The sequence below is a fragment of the Odocoileus virginianus genome, chromosome 20 (genome assembly GCF_023699985.2).
Source record: "Odocoileus virginianus isolate 20LAN1187 ecotype Illinois chromosome 20, Ovbor_1.2, whole genome shotgun sequence".
Taxonomy (NCBI): domain Eukaryota; kingdom Metazoa; phylum Chordata; class Mammalia; order Artiodactyla; family Cervidae; genus Odocoileus; species Odocoileus virginianus.
The window spans coordinates 12854625-12877085 of record NC_069693.1 but is presented as its reverse complement, the minus strand read 5'-3'; the positions used below and the strand labels follow the sequence as shown (position 1 = coordinate 12877085).

The following is a 22461-nucleotide window of genomic DNA, read 5'->3' as shown; positions in this document are numbered from 1 at the left end:
GCGGAATGAGTGGGAAAGGGTAGAGAGTCGCAGTCCATCTGAATACTCTGATTGGTCACGGTGTAGTATGAGGGCGGGGCGCTTACTATTTAGCCGACTCTGATTGGGTGAGTCTGGGGGGCGTGTTGGGGAATTCCCAGCAGGGCGGAAGCGCCAGAATTCCAGGCAGAGCCCAGCGACTGGCGGGCAGTCGCTGGGGTCCCCTGAGGCTTTGGGGGCTATGGCCGGGGTCGCGTGTTTGGGGAAAGCTGCGGACGCCGATGAATGGTGCGACAGCGGCCTGGGCTCTCTGGGTCCAGACGCGGCGGCCCCTGGAGGACCTGGGCTAGGCGCGGAGCTGGGCCCGGGGCTGTCGTGGGCGCCCCTCGTTTTCGGCTACGTCACTGAGGATGGCGACACGTGAGTGAACCTTAGCCTGCCACACGAGCCTTAGGATCCCACATCTGATTTCCTGTTAGTCTCTGATACTGATTTTCCAACCTCTGAATCCTAAATCTGTCTTCTAATGCTTACTCTGACCTCTAACCCCCAAGTCTAACCCTTGATAAAATCAGTTTCCAAGCTAGTTTTTATCATAACCCCATTCTTTCTGAAATTCTGGCCCTCAGAGCTTCACATCCATTGATTGATTCTACATTCAAAACTCAATTTGAGCTTCCTGACCCCAGTCCTGAGACCTATCTTAAAACTATAGCTCACAGGCTCCTTCTGACATCTCACCTCCAAATATGATCTTTGATCCTTAGCTCCTAATTTCGGAGCTTTAAATTTTGATTTCCAAAATTAACATTTGGCTTTTGACTCTTAAGATCCCGCTTTCTGAGCACTGATCTTCAAATCCTACATTGAAAGAGAAAATGTAAACTCTATGACAGCAAGGATTCATCTGTTTAACAAGTATTTGTCTAGCACCTACAACATTTCAGGCCCAGTTGTAGATGCTGGTGATAAGGCAGTGAAGAAAGCACAACAACTTATGCTTTGTGGAGCTTACATTCTAGTGTGTGGGGTCTATAAATGGAAGGGCAGACAGAGTGACAGGAAGGAAGAAAGGAACGGTGGGAGGAGCAAAAAAGAAAGAAAGAGAGAAGGAAAGAAAGAAACAGAAAGCCCTATAGACACCAAGTAAGAAAGAGAAGGAAAGAGAAGAAACAGAAAGATGAAAAAAAGAAAAAAAAGAAAAATGGTATGTCAGAAGACAGTAATTTCCTTGGTGAAAAATAAAGCAGGAGAGAGTGAGACAAGTAGATTATATGGGGAGAGCATTCCAGGTAGAAGGAACAACGTCATAAAGACCCAATTGAGGGAATGTACCTGGGGTTTTTGTGTGTTGTGTTTACTGCTGTAGCCACAGTGACAGAACAGTGCCTGACCCATAGGAGGCACTCAAGAAACACCCATCTTCTCAGAGAACCAGCTGTGGTTTCATTTATTTTCTCTCTCTTTTTTTGCTTTCTGTTGTGTTTATCTCTGTTTTGACTTTCGTTATTTACTTTCTTCTGCTTACTTTGAGTTTATTTTTGTTCTTTTTCTAGTTTCTTAAGGTGAAAGCTGAGGTCATTGATTTGAGGCCTTCCTATTTTTCTAATATAGGTTTCATGTAAATTTCCCGGAGTAGTGCTTTAGCTCTATCTCATCAATTCTAATGTACTGTGCTTTCATTTCCATTTAATTCAGTATAGTTTCTAATTTCTCCTTTGATTTTTTCTTTGGCCAGTGGATTATTTAGGAGTATGTTATTTAGTTTCCAGATATTCCAAATACCTTCCTTTTATTGGTTTTTAGTTAAATTCTATTGTGTGTGCAGTTGAAAAGAATGTCCATTATCTTGTTGTTGAGTGTAGTTCTCCAGATGTCAGTTAGAGGTTGTATGGGTTTCTTTTCTTGAACTTTTGTTTAGTTCTTTTTGGCTGTGCTGCGTCTTTCTTGCTGCCCACGGACTTTCTCTGGTGGACGAGCGGGGGCTCCGCTAGTCGCGGTGTGAGGGCTTCTCGTGTGCTGGCTTCTTGTTGCGGAGTGGTGTCTCTAGGGCACAGGCTGGGTTGTTGCTGCACATTGGTTTTGTTTCCCTGAGGCATGTGGGATCTTCCCGGATCAAGGATTGAGCCTGTGTTCCCTACCTTGGCAGGTGGATTCTTTAGCACTAGACCACCAGTAAGTCCTGTGTTGGTTTCTTTGGTTCTTCTCTTTTTCAAGTCTACTATATCCTTGTTGGTAATTTCTGTCTACTTGATCTATCAATTATTGAGAGTGGGGTCTTGAAATCTTCAATAATAATTGTGGATTTCCTTGTTGTTTTATCAGGTTTTCCTTCATGTGATTGGATGCTCTGTTGTAAGGGGTCCAAATGTTTAGGTTTATTGTGTCCTCTTCCTGAATTGACCTCTTTATCATTGTGAAATAATCTTCACTATCCCGGGTAATAGTCCTTGTTCTGAAATCTACTCTTATTTTAAAAAAACTCCTACTTTCTTTTGACTGACAGGTGTTAGTATGGTATATCTTTTTCCATCTTTTTATTCTTAACCTAGTTTTAAATTTATTTGAAAAGCTGTTACTTGTAGGCATCATATAGTTAGGTTTTGCTTTTTTTTTTTATGTTTGTTTTTAATTTATTTGGCTGCATCGACTCCTAGTTGCAGCATATGGGATCTTGTTCCCTGAACAGGGATTGAAACCTGGCCCTCTGGATTGGAAGTGCAATGTCTTAGCCACTGAACCATTAGGGAAGACCCTAGGTGTTTGCTTTTTTATCCAATCTGACAGCTTCTACCTTTTTTAAAATTTGTGTTTATTTAGTTGTTTATTTTTCGCTGCACTGTGTCTTTGTTGCTGCGCACAGGCTTTCTCTAGTTGTGTGTGCAGGCTTTTCTCATGGTGGTGGTTTCTCTTGTTGTGGAGCACAGGCTCTAGAGCACACGGGCAGTTGTGGCGCATGGCGTTAGTTGCCCCACAGCATGTGGAATCTTCCCAGACCAGGGATCAAACCCATGCCCCCTGACTGCCAGTGCATTGGCAGGCAGATTCTTAACCACTTGACCACCAGGGAAGTCCAGTTTCTACCTTTTAATTGGAGTGTTTAGGCTATTTGTATTTAATTAATTATTAATATGGTTCTGTCTGTCATCTCGTTATTAGTTTTCTACTTGCTGCCCCTTTGTTTACCTTTCTCCCCTGCCTCTTGGAATGAGCGAATTTTGTTCCATTCTATTTCTTTTGTCGGCTTGTTACCTTTTACTCATTATTTTTTATTTTAGTGGTGTGAAAGATAGGTTGGGAAACTGGTCTCCAGGCAAAATCCAGCCAGCTGCCAGCTTTGGTATGGCTGTGAGCTAAGAATGGTTTTTTACATTTTTAACTGGTTGGAACAAAATCGAAAGAAGAACATTTCATGGCAAGTGAAAATTACATGAAATCCAAATTTTAGACTCCATAAAGTAAGTTCTGTTAGAATCCAGCCACACCGCCCATTCATTTATCAATACATATCACCAATGGCTGCTTTTGTATCCAGCAGAGCTGAACAGTAATAGACAGACCGTAGCATCCACTAAGCCTGAATCATTTATCTGGCCCTTTACAGAAAATGTTTGCTGACTCCTGCTTTAGAGCTTATAGTGGCCCATGGGCTTAGTACGTGCTCCCCAGCCAAGGATCGAACCTGTGCCCCCTGCATTGTGTGGCAGATTCTTAACCACTGGACCACCAGGAAAGTCCCCACTTTAACTTTATTATGTGCCACCTTCAAGTGCTATTATGCTTCTTCTCATAACATAAAAGAACCTTAGAATTGTGTATTTCCATTTGTCTCTTCCTGGCCTTTAGTGTGTTGCTGTCATAGATTTCCTTTATCCATGTATTCTAAACTTCACCAGACATTGTTATTTTTGCTTAAACAGTCATTTCTTTTTAAAAACCTATCAGAAGATAGGAGATTTACATATTGAGGAAGAAAAAAATTTTATGTACTTCTATAGTGACTGTTTTCAGTGTTCTTTATTCTTTTGTTTTCCATATTTTCGTTTGATGTCATTTTCCTTTTTGCTCACAAGTTTCCTTGGACGTTTCTTGTGATGTGGGTTGGCTGGTGATGAGTTCCTTCGACTTTCGTGTAGTTGAAAGCATGTATTTTTGCCTCTATCTTTGAAAAATATTTTGGTTGGGTTAAAGAATTCTAGGTTGTCAGCCTGCCTTTGAGTACTTTAAAGAAGTGGCTCTGCTCTGTTCTCTTGCATTATTTCCTTTGTGAAATCTGCTGTCATGCTTATTTTTATTCCTCTGTAAGGTATCTTTTCCTCTGGCTGCTTTGAAGGTATTTATCTCTATTGTTGGTTTTGAACAGAGTTTCCATATTGGGCCCCGGTGTGTGTGTGTGTGCATGCGTGTGCGGGCGTGCTCAGTCGCTTCTACTGTGTCCGCCTCTTTGTGACCCTGTGGACCGTAGCCCACCAGGCTCATCTGTCCATGGGATTCTCCAGGCAAGAACACTGGAGTGGGTTGCCATGCCCTCCTCCAGTGTATCTTCTGACCCAGGGATCAAACTTGTGTCTCCTGCAACTCCTGCATTGGCAGGCAAGTTCTTTACTGCTAAGCCACTGAGGAGGCCTCATGCTTACTTCAGTTACATATGTATTGGGCTGCTTATATACAGATATATCCCATGGCTCACTGCTGTTCTTTCCATTTTTAAGTATCTCTCTGTGTTTCATTCTGGACAGTTGCTATTGTGAAGTCCTGAAGTTTGCTAATCTATTTTCTGCAATATGTAATCTGTTGTTAATGCTATCCAGCATATTTTTCATTTTAGGTGCTGAGGTGTTTTTTGTTTTTAAATATTTATTTATTTTCCAGCACCAGGTCTTAGTTGCAGCGTGTGGGATCTAGCTCCCTGATCAGCGATTGAACCCGAGCCCCCTGCATTGGGAGCAGAGTCTTAGCCGCTGGACCACCAGGGGAGTCCCTGTGTCTCATTTTTTTGGTCGATTGGAGATGGGCGTGAAATCTGGTCCATGTTACTTCTTCTTGGGAGGAAGTAGAAGTCCTACTTAGTAAACACTGGAGACTTCCCTGGTGGTCCAGTGGTTGAGACTCAGTGCTTCCACTGCAGGGGGCGAGGATTCCATCCCTGGTTAGGGACCTAAGATCCCATATGCCACACAGTGCGGCCAAAAACAAAAAATGAAATAAAACACCAAAGAAACAAAAAAATACCAAACCAAAGCAAAACAAAAAACCCACAATGATTAAATAAATTTGCTGAATTAACTCTGACCTGACCCTCCCAGATTCCTGACTGCTGGTTCTAGAACTGTGGGTCATCATGCTTCGCACAGTGGGTGCTCCATGTTTGTTGAAGGAATGAATGCAAGAGTGCTTGTCCTCAGAAGAAGGAAAACAAACCAACAACCCCTCCCCCCACCAAAAAAAAAAACAAAAACCCAAGCAAACCTTAAAAAGAATACTTGACCTCTGCCTTCTGACCCTGGTCCTTGTCCTCAGGGCACTGCACTTGGCAGTGATTCATCAGCACGAGCCCTTCCTGGACTTCCTCCTAGGCTTTGCGGCTGGTACCGAGTACCTGGACCTGCAGAATGACTTGGGCCAGGTGAGCCGCCCGTGGACAGCCTAGGGCTTGGGGGCCAGGATTCTCAGTATGACCCCTCACCCCTGCCTTTTGCTCCTGCAGACAGCCCTGCACCTGGCCGCCATCCTGGAGGAGGCATCTGCGGTAGAGAAGTTGTACGCAGCAGGCGCCAGTTTGCTGGTGGCAGAGCGTGGAGGCCACACGGCGCTGCACCTGGCCTGCCGCGTGGGAGCCCACGCCTGCGCTCGTGTGCTGCTCCAGCCTCGCCCCCAGCGCCCCAGGGGCGCCCCCAAAACCTACCTCGCTCAGGGCTCTGACCATACCCCTGACACCGACCACACCCCTATTGCCCTGTACTCTGATCCTGACGTGGAGAAAGAAGAGGATGAGAGTGAAGAGGACTGGAAACTGCAGCTGGAGGCTGAAAACTATGAGGGTGAGGGTCCCCAGTCACCGCGAAGGGCCCAGACTCCCAAGAAGAGCGAGGGCACCTGGCTCTGGGCTCAGCTCTCCTGATGCAAAGCTTAGCTCCTTGGGAAATAATCCCAACATTAATAATAATACTCAAGGGACCCAGGCATCAGGACCAAGGATGCCTGCTCAGCCTCAGGTTATTGAGAACCACAGGCCCCAGCCCACCTGGGACAAGGGAACTCAAAGGCCAGGCCCTCTGAAACTCTGGCGACTCAGGTTCCCAGAGGCTGATATCGGGATTCAGGGACAGCTGTCCTCAGCCAGACCTCATGGGAAAATAGATTCTGTCTACCCAGGGCCCTCGCATCGGAGTCTTAGCTCCCCTGTCTCTAAGCCCAGCTATTCAGTACTTGGGAACAGACCCCCACCACAGGTGGAAGGTCAGAACCCAGTGTTCAGGGCCCACCTCACCTCCCAAGGACATGGACCCAGGAATTTGGGGACCTGGTTCTTTTTGAAGTAAGACCAGAGACTCAGGTCCCCTGTCCAGAGCCCCTGGGCTCTTCACCCCTAGGCCCCAGACAACCCCACAACCCAGGCATCGGCACTGCCAGCAAGTTCCAGATCACCTGAGACTTAAGGGATTTGGGATACAGGGCCTCTTTGATACACCCAGGAATGCAAAGTCAGACCCCAAACTCCATCAACCTCAGGTCACAAAACCCTCCCCCAGGATGGTGGCATTGGGGGCCCAGTCCCCTCCCCTCTAGCATCTGACAGCGGTCACTCTGTCCCTAGGCCACACCCCACTCCATGTGGCTGTCATCCACAAAGATGCAGAGATGGTCCGACTGCTCCAGGAGGCAGGAGCTGACCTCAACAAACCCGTGAGCCGCCCTAGGGAGAAGATGTGGTGGGGCGGGGGGTCTCCCCGAGTGGGGCAGGGCCCCAGTCACCTCTCTGCTGCACCCCTCAGGAGCCCACCTGCGGCCGGAGCCCCCTGCACTTGGCCGTGGAGGCCCAAGCAGCTGATGTACTGGAGCTTCTCCTGAAGGCCGGTGCTGACCCCGCCGTCCGCATGTACGGTGGCCGCACCCCACTCGGCAGTGCCACACTCCGGCCCAACGCCATCCTTGCCCGCCTCCTCCGTGCCCACGGAGCCCCAGAGCCCGAGGACGAGGACAAGCCTGGCCCCTGCAGCAGCAGCAGCAGCAGCAGCAGCAGCAGTAGCGACAGCGAGAGCGGGGATGAGGGCGTGAGTCAGGAGAGAGCGGGCGGCCCAGCTGGGGGGTCAGGGTAAAAGTGGGCAGGCGGAAGGGGGAGAAGACATTAGGCAGCTCACTGAGATCGCCTGACGTTGGGGCTGCTCTGATTAGAGAGCTCAGGCAGCCGTGCAGGCGATATCAGGGGAGACCTGGACAGGGGTGGTGGGGAGAACTCGGGCACTGGCGGGGGAGAAGTGAAGGCAGTGGCAGAGGCAGAACTCAGGCAGAGAGAGAGATAAGACCTCGGCCATAGTGGTTGGTAAACAGGCAGCAGAGGATGGCCGTGGGAGGAGTTTTTTGGGGGGGAAGCAGGATCAGGAGAACGCAGGCTGCGGGAAGGTGACCTTGGGCAGCAGTGATTTGAACACTGGCAGCGGTGGGGAACGACCTCAGCCAGCGGTGAAGGGGCTTCATTGGAGAACCCAGGCAGCGAGACATGACTGTGGGCAGGGGTTGTCGCTGATTGGTGGGGGTTGAGGGATTTGGGTAAAGGCAGAGGGAAGTGGGGCAGAGGGGGAGACTCCCTGTGGCGGCTGAAGGACTGGAGAGGCCGCAGGGCCAGGAGAACACAGGTGACCTTGAAAGTGGTGGTGAGAGAACTAGGAGCTGGGATTCAGATTCAGGAGCGGGGACCTCAGGCTTCGACACAGCACCCGGTTCCCATGGTGGGTGGGAGAACTTGTGCAGCGGGCAAGGTGGCAGCGGGCAAGGTGGCAGCTGCCTGAGCCCCTCTGCCTGGCCCCTCTGCCCCCAGGATGAATACGACGACATCGTAGTCCACAGTGGCCGGAGCCCCAACCAGCTACCTCCCACCCCAGCGTCAAAACCGCTCCCTGATGACCCTATCTGACTTAACTGTTAATAGTTTCCAATTTAATAAAATGCCAGTTCGGACAACCAGTGGCTAGATCAGCGGTTGCCTCCCCAGGCCTCCAGGTCATTCCTGAGCCCCTGTCCCTCTAAAACCAAGTGCGACGCCATCAGCCTTGGTGGTTTTCTCTGTGCTTTATTCACTCGGGGTGGGGGTGGAGCAGGTCAGGGCATCCGGGCTGTCCTGAGTCAGCCGGAGCCCAGCCCCTCCACCCAGCTCAGACTTGGCCCCTCAGGCCTGGTTTCAAGGCACACCCTTCTCCCCACTCCTGCCAGTTGGGGAGCAGGCTGGGGTGACAGGTTGGGGGTCAACAGTACTAAGCCGTATAGGGTGTGTGGGGAAGGAGGAGGACGTGAGGTCAGCCGGCCCTCCTGAGCTCCTCTCGCAGCATCTCCGTCGCTGCCTTCAGCTCATCGCTCATGTGCTCCAGCCGCTCCACATGGTGCCCCTGGTGGCAACAGAAGCGGGGTCTCAGCACCCACCTTCGAAGGCAGGCCACCTCAATGGTTGTCCACAAGTGTGGGCCAGGTCAGTTCACACGGTAGCAGCCAGCAGCGGTCTCCCTGGTCATCGTGAACTACGATGGTGACCCCGCTGGTTGACCCTGGAAGAGTCACGTTGGCTACCGTGGCCAGTGGTGAGGCCCACAGTGTCTGCCATAGCCAGTGCGGCGGACAGAGGACTAGCCAAGGCGCTCAGTTGGGTGCCATGACCCATTTGTGAGGTGACGGCCATTTCTGTCACTGCTGTTGATCACGGTGACAGCCGTGCTTTCCACGACCCACCAGTGGTGTCCACCTGTGGCCCAGTGAACTGGGCACGGCCGCTACTTTTCATGGTGGCCACCACACTGGTCACAGACTAGCAATGGTAGCTAACTCTGGCGCTTCTGGGCACTAAGGGTGGCTTCTTGGTGGCTGTCATGGAAGTAGGTATGGAAGCCCTCCTAGTCGGGTGGAGGCCCCGCTTAGATGTTGCTACCTAGTCCTGTCAGTCCTACAGCCCATTCATGGTGGATGTTTCTGTGACTACTTGGTAGGATGTCCACTGACATCTGGTCTACCCTGCTCCCCATTGCTGCTTCCACTCACCTCCCTGTCTGAAGCCTCTTTCTTCTGCTCCCACCGGGGCTCGGCTTCTGGCTGGCGGAAGTGGTGGCGGTCCTCACGTCTCTCTCCACCCGCCTCGACCCCCTGCCACAGGCTGCGACCTCCGCCCAGCACCTGCACTCCCTTCTCCTCTGCCTCGAACTGGGCCGTCTCCTCATCGCTGGCCTGCTCTGCCACCCGCTTCTGGGGGCCCCTGCCGCCCTCCAGATGCTGCTTCCACAGGCCCTCCCAGGTCTCCATGGGCCCCCTCTTCTTTTCTTCCTCTTCCTCCTCTTCGTGGTCCTGGTGGAGCCGGTGGTGGAGCTGCTCACGGACGGCCTGTTCCTGCACCTCGGACTTGTGGGTCCTTTCCGCCGCCTCCTCCTCTTCCTCATCCCTCACCTCCTGGCTGGACCGCATCTTCCCAGCCTCTGGCTTTTTAAAATCCCCAACCAGTAGGCCATTCTCTTCAGTAGGAGGACAGCCAGTGGGAGGACAGCGACAGCCAGAGGACTCTGTCTCACACATTTCTGATGGGAAGAGGGGATGTTCTCTGTGCAGCTAATCAGGAGACAGACCTAGAGGAGTTCTGGGGTGGGGGTGGGGTGCCCGAGCTCCCCCAGGTGACAACCCAGACCTGGGAGAGGAGGGTCAGTACCGGGAGACACTCTGCCCCCATCCTGTACCCTTGCAGGGAGCCCCAAGAGTGGGGCTGTGGGCCAGGCTCCTTTAGTCTGGACACAATGGTGCTGTGCCAGTCCAGACAGTGGCTCTGGGATGAGAAGAGGATGCCACTGCCTCCGGCAGCCCTGGGCAGACCCCTGGTGGGGCGGGGGCTCCTACGAGGACTGGGGCCTGAGCCCCCCTTACCTCTGTGGAGGAGAGCCAGGCAGGGGCCTTGCCTGGCCTGGCCCAGCATCAGCACGTCTGTGACCACCTCTGCCAGACAGCGCGTCAACTGGGGGTGAAGGGTGAGGGGAGGTTGAGGGCAGGGCAGATGGGGGGAATGAGAGCATAGGAAGATTGGAAGGGAGATGGAGATGGTAGAGGGGGCTGGGGTCCCAGGGAGATGAGGTGGGGTGAAAGGGCCACAGTCCTTACCTCCTCCTTGGAGGGTCTGGGCGCCAGGGGAGCCGCGGTGGCTGTGGGGAAAGGAGGTGGGTGCGGGGCTCAGACCCCGGGCGCTGTCCCTGGTGCTGATTCCAGCTCTGCGGTCACCCTGGTACCCACAAGCCCACTCCCCCAGCCCACCTGCCAGGTGCGCTGGCTCTGCTTGGAAGCTCAGCCCAGGAAAGCTCTAGTCTGGCCCCACTGGGTGCACTGTCCCCATCCCCGGTCACCTGAACCCCTGCTCCCCTGGCTGGCTGCTGAGGTTGCACTGATCTCTGGAACTCACCAGCCCCCAACAGCAGCAGCAGCAGAGCAGGCAGCACCAGCAAGAGCAGCAAGGTGGACCCTCGGCGCGGCATGGTGGGGCGTCCAGACCAAGGTCCTCGGTGCTGTGCGGCCGGGGGGGCAGCTCCTTATAACCCGCGCCCGCCCTCCCCGGGGCAAGGGAGGAACTCTGGCCCCCACAGAGGAGGAGTTGACATCACTGCCTCCCCCTCCCCGCCCGAGGCAGGGCAACAGCTGTGGGGCGGAGAGAGACCTGTCTGAGACCCTCAATTATTCATGGGGGCCCACTGCCCTGCACCCTCCTCTCCAGCTTCCGGCCCCTGAATGCCTGCTTGGAGGGTGGGGGCTTCTCTTCCTAGATAAACAGGGTCTGACTGGGGCTTCCCTGGTGGTCCAGACAGTAAAGAATCTGCCTGCAATGCAGGAGACCCGGGTTCAATCCCTGGGTCAGAAGATCCCCTGGAGAAGGGAATGGCTACTTACTTCAGTATTCTTGCCTGGAGAATCCCATGGACAGAGACAGGCTATAGTCCATGGGGTCGCAAAGAAGTGGACATGACTGAGGTGACTTAGCATGATAGCATGATGAGCTTAAGGTCCTGCTGGGAGGTGGGACCTGCTCTGAATCCAGAGGCAACCACTTACAGACCTCAGGCAACACCTTGCCTTCCCTGGCCCGTATTCTCTGGAAAACAGGTCTCGTAAATCTACTTCCTTGGAGTTGTAACTGGACCTCACCTGAGTCCCAGCTCCTCCGCTACCAGCAGTGCAGCCCTGGGACAACTGCTTGGATGCAAGACCTGTTACTTGTGAAACGGGGCTGGTGACAACCTATTCCACAGCTTGATGGGAAAGATTAAATAAAGTAATGCACATACATATTAGCTTTGGTGATGCCTGGCATGGAGAACTACAGAGGCCTGAGCTCTTTCATCCCAGTAATTTTTATTGGACACACAATGTTATGTCCAGCCCTCTTCTAGACCCTGGGGCTACAACAGAGAATGAGGCTACAGGCAATCTCCCTGGCCTCTTGGAGTGGACATTTGAGAAAGAGAAGATGGACAACACTCAAGGAAGGAGGAGGGACTTCCTTAGTGGTCCAGTGGTTAAGAATCTGCCTTGCAATGCAGGGGACGCAGGTTCGATCCCTGGTCGGAGAACTAAGGTCCCACATGCCCTGGGGCCAACCAAGCCTTCGAGGCAACTTCTGAAGCCCACCTGTGCCACAATTAGGGAATCCGTGCACAATGAAAGATCCTGCATGCTAAAAGTAAGATTAACGCTGCAACTAAGACCAGAGGCTGCCAAATTAAAAAAAAATCTGCTTTCTAATGTTCCAATGCAAGGGACATGGGTTTGATTACTGATCAGGGAACTAAGATCCCACATGCTATGAGGCACCTGAGCCTTTGTGCTCTGGAGCCTGCTTACCACACCTAGGGAGAAGCCTCCACACCGCAACCAAGACCCAACACAGTTAAAAAAAAAAAGGCAAGGAGGAAATGGCTGTGGTGCATCACTGGAGCACGGCAGCTAGAGGCTGGGGTTTTACTTTGGCCAGGCTGGTCAGGGGAGCCCTCTCTGAGGAGGTGACATTTGGGCTAAGGCCTGAGGGATAAAATGCAGGCAATTGCACAAGGTTTAGGGGAAGAATAGCTAGGATAGGAAAGAGTCGAGCAAGTGCAGAGGCCTGCGTTGGGACTGAGTCTGAGAGAACAGGCAGGTAGGTTGGGGGCTGGCCAGAGCACAACAGGAAAGAGGCTGGAAGAAGGGGAAGGTAGAGGGCAGTTCTCATGGGTCCCGGGGACCACAGTGACTTGTCTTCCCCCTCCAGGGAGATGGAGCCACAGGAGGGCTCTGAGCAGGGAGGCACGTGACCTGACGCAGCTGCCCACAGGGTCCCTCTGGCTTTTCGTGGGGGAACAGGAAGCAAAAAGAGGCTGCTACGATTCTCCAAATGGGAGATAAGGATGGACAGGATGGGACGAGACAGCAAAGGCAGGATCTGGGGATTTTTTTTTTTTAAAGATTTATTTTTGGCTGCACTGGGTCTTCGTTGCTGTGTACAGGCTTTCTCTGGTTGCAGAGTGCAGGTTCTAGGCGCGCAGGCTCACTGGTTGCCGTCCTTGGGCTCCAGAGCTCGGGCTCAGTAGTTGTGGAGTACAGGTTTAGTTGCTCCGTGGCATGTGGGATCTTCCCGCACCAGGGATCGAACTCATGTCCGCTGCATTGGCAAGTGGATTCTTAACCACTGGGCAACCAGAGACCCCCCGGAAATATTTTGAAGGAGGAGCTGCCAGGGTTTGCTGAAGGATGGGATGTAGATGTGAGAACAGTCGAGGATGACTTGAAGTGCTGCAGTTGGAGGAGCTGCGAGAGCAGTTCCAGGTACGGAGATGGGGGCTCCGAGGGGAGGAGCGGGTTCTCGCTTCACTGAGTTCAGGCTGCTTCCCGCCCCGCCTGGGGCTGGGGACCAAGGCGGAAGGTTGGGTGTGAGGTGCCACTTATCCCAGGGTCAGGGGAGAGGCCTCAGCATCCTCTTGGTTCCCTCAGTGACCCCTAAGCTACCCTCTATGTGCTCCGGGGGTGCTGGACACTGCTGGCATGGTCCCTGCAGCCACAGACCCCTGGATGGTTCAGCACCTCTGAGCAACTGGCCAGCATCCCTGGCAAGTTGGCCAGCCACCTCCCTCACTCACAGACCCACACAGGCCTTTGTTCTGACCATTTATTAGGGAACCTTCTCTTAACCACTGAGGGTGGGAAGAAGGAAGGAGGCACGGAGGCCTCTTCTCCCTCTCCCCCGCCCTCCCCCAGACCTCTAAGTCCTCTTGGAGCAACCACTGCTTCCCACTGCAGGCTGGGACCCCCAGTGACAACAGGGTCTCTCAGTGATCCCCAGGAAGAAGAGGCATAGGAGAGGTGGACCCTGCAGTCCAGAGGCCCAGGTGGGGAGTGGACATGAAAGATGTGGATGTCGGGACAGACTCAGGACACCAGGTCCCAGGGGCCCAGGGGCCCCTAAGCTCCAGGAAGTGGTGACAACCCTACTGGCCAATGAGGATGAGTCCTCAGCTCGAGGCAGGCTGGCCCGGGAGCCTGGGCTTCTGGGGCTGGTTGGGGCCGATGTACTGGAGAGGCACGTGGGTGGGGGTGGTGATCCGATCGGTGCCGAGGTAGGGCTGGAGGGCAGGGGGCACAAACACCGAGCCGTCCTGGGGAGAGAGCAGGCCTCAGGCGAATGCCCGGCCGGCCTTCCAAACTCTGGCCTCGGCCTCCCACCGTGGGATCCTCCTGCCGCCCCCGCCCCTCACCTTCTGCTGATAGCTCTCCAGGAGGGCGATGAGGAGACGAGGGACAGCGCAGGCCGTGGCGTTCACCTGAGAGGAGGGGACGCTCAGATCCAGGCTCCAGCGGGCCCAGGGGAGGGGCTGTGGTGGTGGGTCTCCAGCGTGGGGGTGAAGGGCAGGGCGGGCAAGGATGTGGGCTCACCGTGTGTGCGAACTGCAGCTCCCCCGCCTCAGTCTGGAACATGATGTGAAGACGGCGGCTCTGGAAGTCCGTGCAGTTGGAAGCACTGGTGACCTGGGCGTGGGGGCGGGGTGGGCTGAGACGATGGGCCGTGGGGGGCAGTGGAGGGGGGGGTCCTCTTTCCCACCCTGAGGGCCCCGCCAGGCAGGGGGCTCACCTCACCGAAGCGGCCTCGGCCTGGCATCCAGGCCTCGATGTCGAACTTGCGGTAGGCCGGGAGGCCCAGCTCCTGCGTGGGCATGTCCAGGACCCTGCAGCCCCGGAGAAAGACAGGGCGAAGTGCAGCGGTGAGAGGTGTGTGAGGGGGCGGGGGGCACAGTGGGAGGTGATGGAAGGGGAGGAAGCCCCCAAAGAGGGAAACGGAGGTGATAAAGATATAACGGTAGCAAAGGGGACAAGATGGCCAAGTCACCTTGTGGGTGACAGCACAGATGGGCTGTCTGTGCACCATGGCTATCTTCCTTCTGTAGTAACAGCACCCCCAGATTGCTGTCATGGGTCACCAAGGAAGAAGGCCACACTCCTCAGCCTCTCCTGAAAACTACGGGTGACTGACAGGGGCAGAGGCGGTGGGGCTCGCGACCTCCGGTCACCCCTTAGAGGGAAGGGGTGTGCCCTCTCCCCAACCTCCCCTTCCCACTGGATGGTAAAAGGCCGTCTTGGGGATTCCCTGGTGGCTCAGTGGTTAAGAATCCACCTGCCAATGCAGGGGACATGGGTTCGATACCTGATCCAGGAAGATCCCACATGCACATGCGCCACAACTACTGAGCCTGCGCGCTGGAGCCCGGGAGCCGCAACTACTGAGCCTGCGCGCTGGAGCCCAGGAGCCGCAACTACTGAACCCACGTGTCACAGCTATGGAAGCCTGAGCACTCTAGAGCCCACGCTCTACGAGAGAAGCCACTGCAATGAGAAGCCTGCACACGGCAACTAGAGAGCAGCCCCCGCTCGCTGCAACTGGAGAAAGCCCGCACAGCAATGAAGACCCAGCACAGTCAGTAATAATAATAAGTAAATAAAACAGTATTTTAAAAAGCCATCTTGGACTAGGCAGATGAGACAGCACGCTAGGGACGGGGAGTCACAGGAGGTAAGGGACCTGATCTTGACACTGAATCGTACACAGGCTCTTATGGGTTGATAGATAGACATCCTATATACAATCCTAACATGGGCAAAAGGGGGCAGGGGGAGAAGAGGTGGTGAGGGTTTTCGAGATGGGGGAGCCCCCAGCCAGCCTTTCCCTCCTCCCCCACCCCTCACCCTCTGTCCCCGACCCCAGACCCCACCATCCACCTCAGCCCCTGGCCCCTCCCGCACCGGAAATGCAAGCCCAGCTCTGTCAAGATCTCCATCTGAAGGGACAGGAACTCCTCCAGCAGCTCTGAGCTCTGCTCCAGCCCGGGGCCTGTCACCCCAAACATCTCCACCTGGGGCAGGGCGAGGGGCACAGGAGTCAGGAGGCACTAGGCTGTTGGGGTGTCCCCCCCACAGTCCTAGCTATGCCAACCTTGGTGAAGTGGTGTACTCGATACAGCCCCCAGGGCTCCTTCCCCGTGTCTGTTTCCGCCCGGTAGCAGGTACTGGAACAAACCATCCTGGGGGGGTGGGGTGGGTAGGTGGGGTCAGGGAGAGGACGGGGGATGTCACAGGTGAGGACAAGGCCTAAAGGAACAGGCATCACCTGATTGGCAGGTCCCTGAAGGCCACGGAGTGGTCCATGAAGTAGCCTGGGAGGAGAAGGGGACAGAAGGGGTCAGCCAGGGCCACCATCCATCCATTCACAGGAAACCTTTGTGGGAATCAGAAAAGGTGTCCCTTCTGGCAGACACAACCTCATGTCAGGACACACGGCTGGATCCTCACCGCTCTATTGTGCAGTAAACACCTACACAACTGTACACGCAGACCCTGGGCATGCAGCCGTCACCCCCCAGGATGCTCCCAGCTGTCGCCTTTCGATCCCTCCTGCTCTGAGGACCCCTGGGCTGCTCTCACTCTGCTCTGGCCCCTAGGTACGCTCTCACCTGCAAGTCCTACCTCTGCCGTCCCGGCCAGGTTGAGGTCTTCAAAGCGGGAGGGGTCGATGTTGTAAATTTGGGATGGTTTGGCATTTGGTGTCATCCCACAGCCTTCCTGGGGAGGAGACCAGAGGACAGGTAACCTCGGTGGCCCCTGTTCTGTCGTCACGTCCCCTGCTCCTCCCCTGGAAGGAAGGGGATCACCCTGCATGCGTGTGCAAGCTCAGTCACTCAGTCGTGTCTGACTCCTTGTGACCCCATGGACTGTAGCTGCCAGTCTCCTCTGTCCACGGAATTTTCCAGGCAAGAATACTGAAGTGGATTGCCATTTCCTCCTCCAGGGGATTATCCTGACCCAGGGATCAAGCCCACAGCTCCTGCATCGGCAGGCAGATTCTTTACCACTCAGCCACTTGGGAAGCCCCAGATTCACGCTGAGTTCCCTGTTACGACGTGACCCCCTCAACCCAGCCCCAGGGCAGTTTCTTCGGGGGAGACAGGCTGGTCTTGCTGCCTGGGGCCCCCATAACAGGGCCTGACACATGGCTGGGCATGGGGAACGGAGGTCCTCACTCACAAACACGACTCCTCGGAGAAGGTCTGGCACCGTCATGGGGGTGAAGCCCTAGGAAGGGGGAAGGAAGGGGTGAGGAGCAGAGCCAGGACCCCACCAGACCCCAAGCTCGGGCCTGAAGAAAGGACACTGCCGAGGGGACCAACAGCTCCCCCATGTCACCCGAAGTCCATTCCACTGGAAAGGACACTGAGGCAGGCCTGAGCAGGGGGCATGGGGCTAGCCCTGGGGCGCTGGGGCCCCGTCACTGGGGCCTCCTGGTGTCCGCACTCAGGCATACCATACAGGGCAGAAGAGGTGTAGTTCCACATATAGATCTGACTGTGCCCCCCCAAGTGAACACCCTCTGTGACTCCCAGTGCCCTCAGGATATGTCCAAATCCCTCACTGTGACCAGCGTCCCATTGGTCACTGCACGACCAGCCCTCAGCTCTTGTCGGCACCCCCCCAAGTTTCAACAGACACTGTTCTTTCCCCAGCACTCGCTGTCCACTGCAGGCAGGCAGTGAGGGCCAGTGGTGACAGGTGCAGGCTCTCGGGCCAGCCCATCGTGGACAGTTCCTCCTTCTCCAGGCCTCAATTTCTCCATCTCTAAAGGGGACAGTAATAGCACTCTCCTCTTAACACTGCCCTAAGAATGAACTGTGCCAATAATACACATAAAGCTCCGAAAACAGTGACTGGAGCGGAGGTCACCCCCTCCTCTCCATGTTGAGCCTTTGGAGCTCAGCTCCCATGCCACTGCCTCCAGGCAGCCCTCCCATCCTGGCCCATACCCGGTGGATGAGCTTGTTGAGTGTGAAGTTGACCAGGCCGTGCTGCAGGAGGGCCCCAGCCCCGCGCAGGTAGTAGGAGCGGTGGCCAGACACGTGGGACAGGCGCCTGGGAGACAGACGGGCGACAGGTGGGGCCTGTGGGCCAGGGCTGGTGGGGGAAGGGGGACTCAAGCACCCCAGGGCAGAGGCCCAGCTGCCAGGCGGGAGGCCGGTCATCAAATATTCATGCCGGGCGAGGCCCTGGTGGTTCCACATCCCATGCTGAGCCCAATGCAGTGGAGCCGGCAGCCAGCTGCTGGGGTGGGGGGTTGCTGAATGGCAGGGTCTGGGAGGGGGGCTCACTTCTGTCGGATGATGTCGAGTTTCTCGGCTATTTCCAGGTGGCCCCGGGGTTGGAAGGAGAAAGCTGTATGTGGATGAAAAGCAATGGGGTAAGAGGAGAAGAGACAGGAAACAGGGGATAGAGAGAAACAGGATTAGCGAGACAGTGCGGGGAGAGGGAGGGAGGACAGGTTAAGACAGAGGGAGGGAGAGAAAAGAAGAGGGGAAGAGAAAGAGCCAGATACACGCACACACACAGACACATACACACACACACATGAAACGGTGCAAGAAAGTCCGCTGGGCTCTACAGGCTCCAGCCACAGTCCCAGACCCCAGGAGCCCCCGCCCCCAGCCTGGGGTCCCCCAGCCTGGGCTGTGGCCTACCTGGCTTGTCTCCAACCACATGGAGCACGCGGGCCTGGCTTTCGTCCCCGACAGGCTGCAGGAAACAGCGGGTGTCAAAGGGAAGGTGGCACTGGGCAGGGCCCTGGCCGCCCCTGCTGCCTGTGAGTGCTCACCACGTCTGGGTGGGTCTGGTTGGGCAGCCTTAGTGCCCGCAGGTAGAACTGCTCTTCGAGCTGGGCCTCCTTGGGGTAGAGGAGTGTGAGCTGCTTCCGGATCTCCCGGCCACGTGCCCGCAGACTCTGATATTGGGGGTCCTGGGAGCAGGACACTTGGGGTCAGCCCAGGAAAGGGTGGGGTCCTGGCTAGGATAACCTCTGTGGTGGACTTTGTTGCTTCTTCTTTGGGCTCAACATCCTCAATTTCCTTTCAGGAACCTCCCCTCAGCACCATGTCCATAAGGACATGACTCTATCTTGGCCTACTCGAACATTCCATTGCTTGGCCAGAGTGATCGGCTTAAAGACAGGCACATGACCCAAGACAAACTCATGACAATCAGCCCCAGGGCTTTGTCTGGAGCTATCAAGAAAATGGTCCTCTTTGCAAGACCTTGTTTTCCCTTCCCCCCAGGGGAGAAAGCTGAACCAAATATGGAGGAGCCAGGAGCTGGATCCAGCCGTACCTGAAGCCAATATTTTTAGCTTTATGAATCACCAGAGCCTGTTGCTATTTTTCTTACTCCTACTTGAGTTATGTTTTCCATCACATACAATGGAGACTTGATGAGTGATAACGGATATGTGTGCTGCCCACCCCCGCACAGGGACAGGATATCAACTCCCTGCAGTACCTGCTGCACTTGACTGTTGTCCCGGCTTACCTGGCAGAGAAGAGATGAGGAGGTGATTAGAGTGATGACGCTGGGGATGAGGGGGCGGGGAAACAGAGGTGAAAGTTCAGGGCTAGGGGATCTGAATGCCTTGCTCTGCCAACGCCTGGCTGGACCCTCCTCCACTCTGTACCTCAGTTTCTCTACCAGTAAAACAGGGAGGAGGCAAGATAACATAATAGCGATCACACCCTGTAGCTCAGTTTAGTGCGGCCTCATGTCTAGTCATGTGCAGATGACTCTCAGATGATCCTTTTTCTTCATAACCCCCACTATGAGGGTCTTATCAATGTGATGCCCATTTTGTTGATGAGAAAACTGAGACTCGGAATGGTGAAGTCTGTGAGCATGCATATGGAGGCCTGACAGCAATGGTCTTTGATACTCTGAACCTTCTGTGGTCCTGAGCACCAGGGAATGCAGCAGAACTGGGTCTGAATGTTGGGTGCTAACTAGAGTGTGCTGTTGGGCAAATCTCTTCCCCTCTCCAAGCTCTGGTATCCTGGTCTGTGAAATAGGCTGAGAGCAGGAGCTCCCCGGTCAGGCTGTTGCATGGTGTACCCAGGATGATGAGCTAGGGACTTCCCTGGTGGTCCAGTGGTTAAGAAGCAGCCCCAGGGATGCCTGGCCCTGGACAGTTGTGGTGTGAGACGATGAATGTCCATATCCTTCAAACTCCTGAAATTGGGTTTCCTGTTATCTGTAGCCAGAGGTATCCTGCTGCCAGCCCCGCACCCGCCCAGGACCCCCGCACTCACCACCAGGGCCCGCACTGCCTCAGTCACAGCCCCCTTCTCCTCCTCTAGGCTCCGGATCTGTTCCCGCAGCTGCCTCAGCTCCTGCCATGTTGAGATCTGGGATAAAATATACATAGAATTTACCACGTTAACAGTTTTTTAAGTGTACATTTCAGTGGCATTAAATACGTCTATATTGTGCTATCATCACAACTACCCATCTCTGGAACTACTGAACCTTCCCAAACTGAAACTCTGTACCCATTAGACATTCCTCCCTCCCCCTGCTCCTGGCAACTACCATTCTACATTCTGTCTCTGTGGATTTGACTGAGACAAATCCAGAAGCCTAACAGAACTGGGAATCACACAGTGTTTGCCCTTTTGTGAATGGCTTACTTCACCTAGCATAAGGTCTTTAAGGTAAATCCATTTGGAGTATGGGCTTCCCAGGTGGCTCAGTGCTAAAGAATCCACCTGCCAATGCAGGAAACACAGGAGACACGGGTCAGGAAGATCCCCTGGAGGAGGAAATGGCAACCCCCTCTAGTATTCTTGCTGGATAATCTCATGGACGGAGGAAGCTGGCAGGCTACAGTCCACGGAGTTGCAAAGAGGCAGACATGATTGATCAACTGAGCACTCACACTGTAGCATGTGTCAGAATTTCCTTCCTTTTTAAGGCTGAATATTATTCCATTGCAAGTATTTATCACATTTTCTTTTACAAGATTCTTTTTGATGTGGACCATTTTTAAAGTCTTTATTGTATTGGTTACAGTATTGCTTCTGTTTCACATTTTGGTTTTTTGGCCTCAGTGCTTGTGGGGTCTTAGCTTCTTGGCCAGGGATTGAACCTGCATCCCCTGCTTTGGAACATGAAGTCTTAACCACTGGATTACTAGGGAAGTCCCTACCACATTTTCTCTATCCATTCATTGATCACTGGACACTTGGGTTGCTTCCACCTTTTGGCCACTGTGAATAATGCTGCTATAAACATGGACATACAGGTATTTGTTTGAGTCCCTGCTTTTCTTTTCTTTTTTTATTGGGGGGGGGGGCGGTATGTACTCAGAAGTGGGATTGCTGGATTACATGGTAATTCTAATTTTTTTAGGAACTGCCATATGCTTATTTCTTTTTAAATTAACTTCTCTGAGCCTTAGTTTCCCCTCTGGAAAAATTGTGGAAACAATGGCACCCATCTCATAGGGGTGCTGTGAAACTTAAAGGAGACTCATCTGTATAAAGCACTTATACTAGATTGGATGTATGGGGGGGGGGTGGTCCAAGAGAGGGCTGGGAGGATCTGGGGTCCCTATCACGTTCAGCACTTCAGCAGGGTTTAGAAATATGGTAATTCCAGTCCTAGTTCACCAGCATGTAGTATTATGTAAGTGCTGGCTTTATCATTAGTAGTAGTAATATGAATGTGTGTGTGTTAGTCGCTTAGTTGTGTCCAACTCTTTGCGATGCTATGGACTGTAGCCTGCCAGGCTCTTCTGTCCATGGAATTCTCCAGGCAAGAATACTGGAGTGGGTAGCCCTGCCCTTCTCCAGGGAATCTTCCTGACCTAGGGATCGAACCTGGGTCTCCTGCATTACAGGCAGATTCTTTACCGTCTGAACCACCAGGGAAGCCCAGTAGTACGAATATTAATATTCACTGCCTTATTCTCAACACCAGGTACAGAACATACACACACCCTAAATATGTTAAAAAACACATTCGTTCATAAAATAACACCACTTAACTGCCTGATACCTGTGGGGTAAGTGCATAACTCTTCCTCTCACTCCCCAAAGGCAAGAGTCTCCCCTTAACCCACTGATTCATATCCCTGTTCCCCGTTTTCCTTTGTGGCTTTACCATAAGCCTGGCAAGAGGTCTGAGCACAGAGGACGCGGGAAGACAGTAAGTTCCTAGGGCAGCGTGGGTACCCAGCATGCTTTATGGGCTAGGAGCATCATGGCTATATGGACAGTAGGACCTTAGCACTCCGTGGTATCTGACACGTACTTAGGTGCCAGACACGACACATTGGCTAAACTGGGAAGGAATTAAAATTCTTGCGATGAGAACGCCCCCTGCTGGATAGTATCTTGTAAGCCCATTTCGTTCGTAAAGCGAACAGCCAATAGGCAAAGCAGACCGGCCCCGGGTGGTTGGACCGCGCAAGCGCACTCACGATGCCGGGCAGATCCTTCGACCGCAACTCCCCCTTGCGGAGCTCCAGGGCGCGCGCGGCATCTTCCGGGTATGCGCACAGTGGTTCCATATCCAGCTGAGGGAGCGCGCTGTAGCCCTCACGCGCGTGTTCGTACAGGAGGTTCCGATCCCGTCTCTCCGTAGCGAAACTTCTCTTGAAACTCTGGTTACAGACACAGCCTCCTCGAAGCCGCAGGCCCCGACCAGCCACTAGAGGCCCCAAGCGCCGCACTATGGACGCAGCCATCTTGGAAGGCGGACAAGGAGTCACTCACCCTTCGTCCCGCCCACTGCGCACTTAGACCAATTACAAAGCTGCTGTTCTGCTCGAGACTAGCCAATCAGACCCTGGAAGGGGGTGAACCCCTTCCATGCCTCAAAAAAACACAGTTCAATGAGAACAGTTGCCCGAGATTGACACTATCATTG

At 53.9% G+C, this 22461-nt stretch overlaps 3 protein-coding genes across 4 annotated transcripts; 1 reads left to right on the top strand and 2 right to left on the bottom strand.

Moving 5' to 3' along the window:
- The first annotated feature begins 126 nt into the window (after positions 1–126).
- On the top strand, positions 127–8160 carry NFKBIB (NFKB inhibitor beta). Its single transcript, XM_020870338.2, has 6 exons — positions 127–399; positions 5500–5605; positions 5687–6020; positions 6797–6885; positions 6975–7253; positions 8018–8160. Exons 1-6 carry the CDS (start codon positions 221–223, stop codon positions 8111–8113), a joined length of 1083 nt encoding a protein of 360 aa, XP_020725997.2. The 5' UTR covers positions 127–220; the 3' UTR covers positions 8114–8160.
- Positions 8161–8253: 93 nt separating this feature from the next.
- Positions 8254–13235, bottom strand: CCER2 (coiled-coil glutamate rich protein 2). Its single transcript, XM_020870345.2, has 5 exons — positions 10619–13235; positions 10324–10364; positions 10093–10180; positions 9226–9752; positions 8254–8582 (listed from the first exon to the last, which is right to left on the bottom strand). The coding sequence occupies exons 1-5, from the start codon at positions 10689–10691 to the stop codon at positions 8493–8495; spliced, it is 819 nt and encodes a 272-aa protein (XP_020726004.2). The 5' UTR covers positions 10692–13235; the 3' UTR covers positions 8254–8492.
- Positions 13236–13334: 99 nt separating this feature from the next.
- SARS2 (seryl-tRNA synthetase 2, mitochondrial) lies at positions 13335–22313 on the bottom strand. 2 transcript variants are annotated; one of them, XM_020870326.2, is made up of 16 exons: positions 22013–22313; positions 19842–19937; positions 19045–19074; positions 18368–18508; positions 18234–18288; positions 17868–17931; positions 17526–17631; positions 16753–16800; positions 16182–16290; positions 15839–15884; positions 15665–15752; positions 15475–15584; positions 14309–14402; positions 14113–14205; positions 13935–14000; positions 13335–13835 (listed from the first exon to the last, which is right to left on the bottom strand). In XM_020870326.2, the coding sequence occupies exons 1-16, from the start codon at positions 22277–22279 to the stop codon at positions 13692–13694; spliced, it is 1557 nt and encodes a 518-aa protein (XP_020725985.2). In that variant the 5' UTR covers positions 22280–22313; the 3' UTR covers positions 13335–13691. The 2 variants fall into 2 exon arrangements, with proteins under 2 accessions (XP_020725985.2, XP_070307011.1); XM_070450910.1 differs by lacking the exon at positions 19045–19074.
- Positions 22314–22461: the final 148 nt, after the last annotated feature.